Raw genomic sequence first — 6,325 nt, 5'->3', positions numbered from 1 at the left:
GTGCCAAGGAGCTCCAGGTGGCATCAAGGATTTCCAGGGGTACACGTTGTCACATTTATTGTGGCCCTTTGGGCCACCACCACATAAGGAAGTGTCTAGTGATGGACACTGGGGCAAGAGAAATCCTAACGTCTTGCCCATGTTAATGGGTTGGCACTCTGCAGGTGACAGACTCCTGCAGATTTATCAGGAGCTCTGTGCCCCACAGTGTAGTAATCGGCCATCTAGTGTCACGACCCCTACCCTTTGGAACTCCTCCCCTTGAATATTGGGCAGGCGCCATCTTTATTTTCTTTGGCACCCGTCCTCTTAACATAAGAATGTAAGAAGAGCCTTCTGGATCAGGCCCATGGCCCGACTGTTGGAATGTTAAAGACAGTAGGGAAGGATATGCAGTGGTACCTCTGGTTGCGAACAGGATCCATTCCAGAGCCGTGTTTCTCAACATGAGCAGAACGCAACCCGCGTCTGCATGTCTGCACATGCGCGTGTCGTGATCCGTCGCTTCTGCACATGCGCGTGACGTCATTTTGAGCGACTGCGCATGCACAGGCGGCGAAACCCAGAAGTAACCCTTTCCGGTACTTCCAGGTCGCCGCGGGATGCAACCAGAAAAGATTTAACCGGAAGCAAATGTAACAAGAGGTATGATTTTATTGAATAAGTATTATCCTTCCTTCACTCACACTAGTAAGTGATGTTGTGGTAGTGGGCCAAAGGGCCACAATAAATATGATAATGTGTACCCCTGGAATTCCTTGAGTGCGCTTCTGATAGAGAAGCTATGGTAACCTGTTGCTTTATGAAACTGAAGATTTTGCAAGTTGCAGGGCCCCCCTGCCCCCGCCACATCAAGGCAGAAATATAGCTAATATGTGAATCACAAAGATTCAGCTCAAAGCTAGAACATAAGTTGCTACATGGTGCAAATGGCTATACAGTGGAACCTCTACCTACGGACGTAATCAGTTCCAGATGTCCGTCCATAAGTCAATCTGGGTTGCTGGTAGAAGTGCCATTGTGCGCAGGCGCGTTCGGCAGCAGCACGCTTCTGCGCATGTGCAGACGGTGGCAGCCACTTCTGTGCGTGTGTAAATCATAGCAAACCCTGTATTTACTTCCGGGTTTGCTGCGGTCGCAACTTGGATCAGGCCCAAGTAGAGGCAGTCGTAAGCAGAGGTTCTACTGTACGTAGCACAGGTTCCCAACATGCATACTACCACAATGTAACAGAATATGGTGGGAATCAGCAGAAATTGCTAGTGATTATTGCGCATGTGTATTAATCATGAAATGAGGTAATGATATAGAACAACTCCAAGTGATTTAGTAATTTTAAAAATCACATATAAAAACAATTCAAACAACAATGATAAACTACTATTCCCATTTTTACAGATGAGAAAACTGACCACGATCTAAGGATCTAGAAGCTTAGGTCTTCGGGATTAAAATAAAAGAGCTTTCTCATTAAATTGCACTTGTTGTCACCTCAGGATGATGGCTCCAATGCCATTTACAAACTTTCCAAGTGTATGGTCCTATCTGAAGCCCTCTTCGGGTCCTGCTTGTTGTTAAATAAAAGGACAGATGGAGCAGAATAATAACTGATGTCATAGATATATGGAAACCAAGTTCTGAAGCTTCTAGAACAACATGGTAGTTATTAGCAACGGAAAGGAAGGAACACATTGGAGGAAGGCAGCCACACTCAGAATAAAGCACTAAGTCGCAGGGCTTTTAAATATAAGAGCCATGAATCCATCTGGGCCTCAGGATCGTTTTTGTAAAGAGCAGCCCTGAATAAAGAACAGAAGTAGGAAGGAAAAGAGCATACTACTGGAGTAGTTAACAGACACCTTGGGAAACTCCAGAAGGTCCTGCTCTGGAGACTGAACAACATAGCATAGCCATATGCAGATGGAAAAAGAATGGATGAGCTTGAGGAAACTCTTGAGAGCAGTGACGCAAATGAAGGTGGGCTAGATACTGAAGAACAGGGAGATAATGATGGAATCAAGGAGGAAATCAAGGAGGAAATTGTTGAAATTAATGAAGATGATGCACATGAAATTAATGAGGAAAAGAAACAAAGTGATGAAATCAAAGATAGTGAGGAGGAGAAACATAATGATGAAATCGAAGAGTTGACACCACACCAGGAAAGTGGAGATAATGGCCTAGCAATGGACCAAGATGTCCCAAAGACAACAAGTTCTGATAAAGGTGAGGTAGAGCGACCTGAAAGCAAAATCAGCATTATTCAGCATAAGGAACTGATAGAGGAAAACCAGCAGCCTGACTTGCCTCCTGGCAGCGCAAGCGCTAGCATGTCATCTCTCAAAAAGGAACTTGGTCATGACTCCCGTCGTGGCAGCCAGCATAGCCAGCACCTCCCGGGCCATGAATCCCGCCGAGGCAGTCAGAGTCAACCTTTAATAGGCCAGGAATCCAGGCATAGCCAGCAGCAACCAGGACATGAACCTCGCCGAGGCAGTCAACCACCTGGAGGCCAGGAATCCCAGCATAGCCAGAAGCTCCCAGGACATGAATCCCACCGCGGAAGTCAACAGCTCACAGGCCAGGAATCCCAGCATAGCCAGAAGCTCCCAGGGCATGAATCCCACCGCGGAAGTCAACAGCTCACAGGCCAGGAATCCCAGCATAGCCAGAAGCTCCCAGGGCATGAATCCCACCGCGGAAGTCAACAGCTCACAGGCCAGGAATCCTGGCATAGCCAGAAGCTCCCAGGACATGAATCTCGCCGAGGCAGTCATCAATCCATTAGCCACCAGGTCCTACAAAGCCATAGACCTTCCACAACACAACCTATAAATGAAGTTGAAGCCAAGGAGGACATGACATGGATTAGCCAAAGGACAGGAAAAGTTATGAAATGTGAAAGCCAGCAGACCAGTAGAATTTGGGAACACAAGCCACTCTCTGAAATTCTGCAACCTCTTGGTTACCCGAAAAGTGTAGAGAAAGCAGCAGGAAAACCACCTGCAGTAGCTCGTGTCAGCAGCCAAGAGTCAAAGCAGCAGCAACCGACAGAGGATGGGTCTTGGATCAGCAAAAAAACAGGGAAGTTATTGAAATGCACAGGTCAGCAGACAAGTAAAATCTGGGAGCGAAAGCCTCTGGCAGAAGTTCTTCGTCTTTCTCGCCAACCAGATGCCGATAGTGATGCTGGAGAAAAAGTGAAAACTGCCGAAGAAGTGATTGCTGCTCCCAAAGATTCAGAAGCTAAACCAGTAGCTAAACCAGTAGAAGTGGCAGAGGTTCAGGAATCCCAGCAAGGTGACCAAGAGGTGGAAGGAAAGGAATCACAGGTGGAAGGAAAGAGAAAAGCTTCTAATAAAATGTCCGTAGACAAAACACTGCAGACTGATAGCAAAATAAGCGTTTTTAGACATAAAGAACTGGTGCATAAAAATGAACAGACAGACTTTCCTCCTGACACTTTACCCAGCAGTAGAACCTCTCTCAAAAACCAGCATGAATCCTGGCATAGTAATCAACAAGCAGAAGGACAGGGATCCAGACGTGGTAGTCAACAGGTAGAAGGCAAGAAGTCACAGCAGGAGAGTCAACAACCAGAAGGGCAGGAATTGATGGATGAAAGCCAGCAACCAGATGCTCAAGGATCTCAACATGGAAGCCAACAGCTAACTGGACAGGAATCTCGGAGAGGCAGCCAACAGCCACAACAGCCAGATGAGAACAAGCCATCACAACTTGAAAAGGAGCAAGTGCAGCCAGAGGACCATCAGAAACTTCCTGAAGAGGAAACATTCTACCTGGACAGAAAAACTGGTGTAGAAGTCAGATCTGCAAGTCAACAGACCAGCGAGAGTTTGTTCATAGACTACCTAACAAAAATATATGGCCCTCGATATGGCGAAGCTCCTCTTCCAGTAGGTGATCAACCAAAGGCTAAAGAGGATCAGCCCCCAGAGAGTGATGAAATCCAGGGTGAAGCTAAGGTAGAGGAGGAAGAAAAACAAGAACCAGCCCCTGCTGGGGGTGAGGAAGCAGAAGTACAGCAGCCTCCCCAACCAGAGGCCCAAGAGCCCCAAGATACAGAGTTGCAAACAGGTGGGCAACAACCAGAGGGTCCCGGGTCCAGGAGAGAGAGCCAACAGGCAGAGGGTCCCTGGTCCCGGAGAGAGAGCCAACAGGCAGAGGGTCCAGGGTCCCGGAGAGAGAGCCAACAAGAAGAGATGACAGTGTTCCCGAAAGAGAGTCAACAGGAGGAGATGCCAGGGTCCCGCAAAGACAGCCAACAGGTGGAGATGCCAGGGTCCCGCAAAGAGAGCCAACAGGTGGAGATGCCAGTGTCTCGGAAAGGCAGCCAACAGGTGGAGATGCCAGTGTCTCGGAAAGGCAGCCAACAGGTGGAGATGCCAGTGTCTCGGAAAGACAGCCAACAGGTGGAGATGCCAGGGTCCCGGAGAGAGAGCCAACAGGCAGAGAGTCCCGGGTCCCGGAGAGAGAGCCAACAGGCAGAGGGCCCAGGGTCCAGGAGAGAGAGCCAACAGGCAGAGGGTCCAGGGTCCAGGAGAGAGAGCCAACAGGCAGAGGGTCCAGGGTCCAGGAGAGAGAGCCAACAGGCAGAGGGTCCCGGGTCCTGGAGAGAGAGCCAACAGGCAGAGGGTCCCGGGTCCTGGAGAGAGAGCCAACAGGCAGAGGGTCCAGGGTCCAGGAGAGAGAGCCAACAGGCAGAGGGTCCCGGGTCCAGGAGAGAGAGCCAACAGGCAGAGGGTCCAGGGTCCAGGAGAGAGAGCCAACAAGAAGACATGCCAGTGTTCCCAAAAGAGAGTCAACAGGAGGAGGTGCCAGGGTCCCCAAAAGATAACCAAGTTGAGGAGGTGCCAGGGTTCCCAAAAGAGAGTCAACAGGTGGAGATGCCAGGGTCCCGTAAAGACAGCCAACAGGTGGAGATGCCAGGGTCCCGCAAAGAGAGCCAGCTATTTGCACAGCATGAATCTCCACCACATACCCACCTATCTGTGGGTGAAATAACTGAACAACCAGGTCCCTCTGAAAGCCAAGGAACGCTAGGGAGCATTGTGTCATTTACCGAAGGGGAGGATGTAGCTCTGCAGACGTACAGCATAGTTTCTCTCCCAGACAGAATTTGGCTGAACAGGAAGACAGGCAAGTTTTTGGTAAGCCATGGTCAACAGACAACAGTCACTTCACTTTCAGCCCTGAATCAAACAGCATTGGAAGAGGCCGCAATTGCTTCAAAGCCATCTGGACTTTTCGCTGGCGGCGAGGGAGTGGTGGCCAAGGCCTTGGAAGTGCATCAGGACAGTGCTACAGCTGAAGCAAAGCATGAAGAAGACCAGCCGCCACCTTTAAGCCAGGAATCCCACCGTGCTAGTCAGCAGTCGAGGCACAGCCAAGGATCCCGCCGTGGCAGCCAGATTCCTTTGGAGCAAGAACCCAGTCCTGTCAACCAGCCAGCTTCTGATGACCAGAAGGAAGAGGGGGAAGTGGAGGATGCTGAGGGAGAGCTGAGCCATCGCTTGAGTGAAGCAGCCCTGGAGAGCATAGCAGCAGCCGCTGCAGATGGAGAAGACAACGTATCTCAGCGGACTTACAGTTCCATTTCTCTAGCGAAAGGATCCTTTGTCAACAAAAGAACAGGCAGGTCGCTGGTATCTCAGCAACTGCAGACTGAAGAGTCTTCATTTCATAACGCTGGAGAAGCAGTGGAAGCACCCCAGAACGGTGATCAAGTACCTGAAGAAGACCAGGTTGAAAATCCTGAACCAAGCGAACCTGAGAACCCAGGGGAATAGAAGTGCAACAGCGGGAAAGAGAAGACGGTCCTTATATGAGCAGACAGTTAGTCGATGGCTAAGGCCTAGCTTACCCTGTGAGTAATGAGCTGTTCCTGGAATTGTAGAGACACCTGTATCCCCAAGAGATATCCCCAGGAGTCACCATGTCCTGTTTTCTGAACAGAAGGCACAGTGGCTAGCAAGGGGAAGCGAAGTTCCTGGGAGCATGGTGGGCCTCTTTCGTCAGAAAAGCAAAGCCTTAGGCTGAAAGAAGCAGAATAAAAAACAAAAATGGAAAATGTGTCCCTTCCTTTGTCTTTCAACGTATGCAAAATTGTTGTCCTTCCAGTTAATTTTTCAACATACCCAGGAAGCTCTTAAGAGGCAGGGGGTTTTAGCTGAGGAAGAAATGCAACACCACCACATCATGGGCACATTTAACTCATGCAGTTTTGACCTTATGTGGTTGAACGGCGGCTGGTTGAAATCTTGCAAGTTTTCCTGGTCGGCCAGGGAGGAGGGAGGCTCCAACT

The 6,325-nt window shown here is 49.6% G+C and overlaps 1 protein-coding gene across 5 annotated transcripts; it reads left to right on the top strand.

Annotated features, from left to right (window-relative positions):
- Positions 1-1,690: 1,690 nt before the first annotated feature.
- LOC308587772 (uncharacterized protein) lies at positions 1,691-6,091 on the top strand. Of its 5 annotated transcripts, none has more exons than XM_081195539.1 (2): positions 1,691-4,325; positions 4,938-6,091. In XM_081195539.1, exons 1-2 carry the CDS (start codon positions 1,932-1,934, stop codon positions 5,808-5,810), a joined length of 3,267 nt encoding a protein of 1,088 aa, XP_081051665.1. In that variant the 5' UTR covers positions 1,691-1,931; the 3' UTR covers positions 5,811-6,091. The 5 variants fall into 5 exon arrangements, with proteins under 5 accessions (XP_081051665.1, XP_081051664.1, XP_081051663.1 ...); XM_081195538.1 differs by having other exon boundaries at positions 1,692-4,325; positions 4,902-6,091; XM_081195537.1 differs by having other exon boundaries at positions 1,692-4,325; positions 4,833-6,091.
- The last annotated feature ends 234 nt before the right edge of the window (positions 6,092-6,325 follow it).

Source organism: Podarcis bocagei, assembly GCF_964188305.1.
Source record: "Podarcis bocagei genome assembly, chromosome: 1".
In the NCBI taxonomy this organism is placed as follows: domain Eukaryota; kingdom Metazoa; phylum Chordata; class Lepidosauria; order Squamata; family Lacertidae; genus Podarcis; species Podarcis bocagei.
Note: the sequence above shows the minus strand (reverse complement) of the source record. Positions and strands in the feature narration are given on the sequence as shown.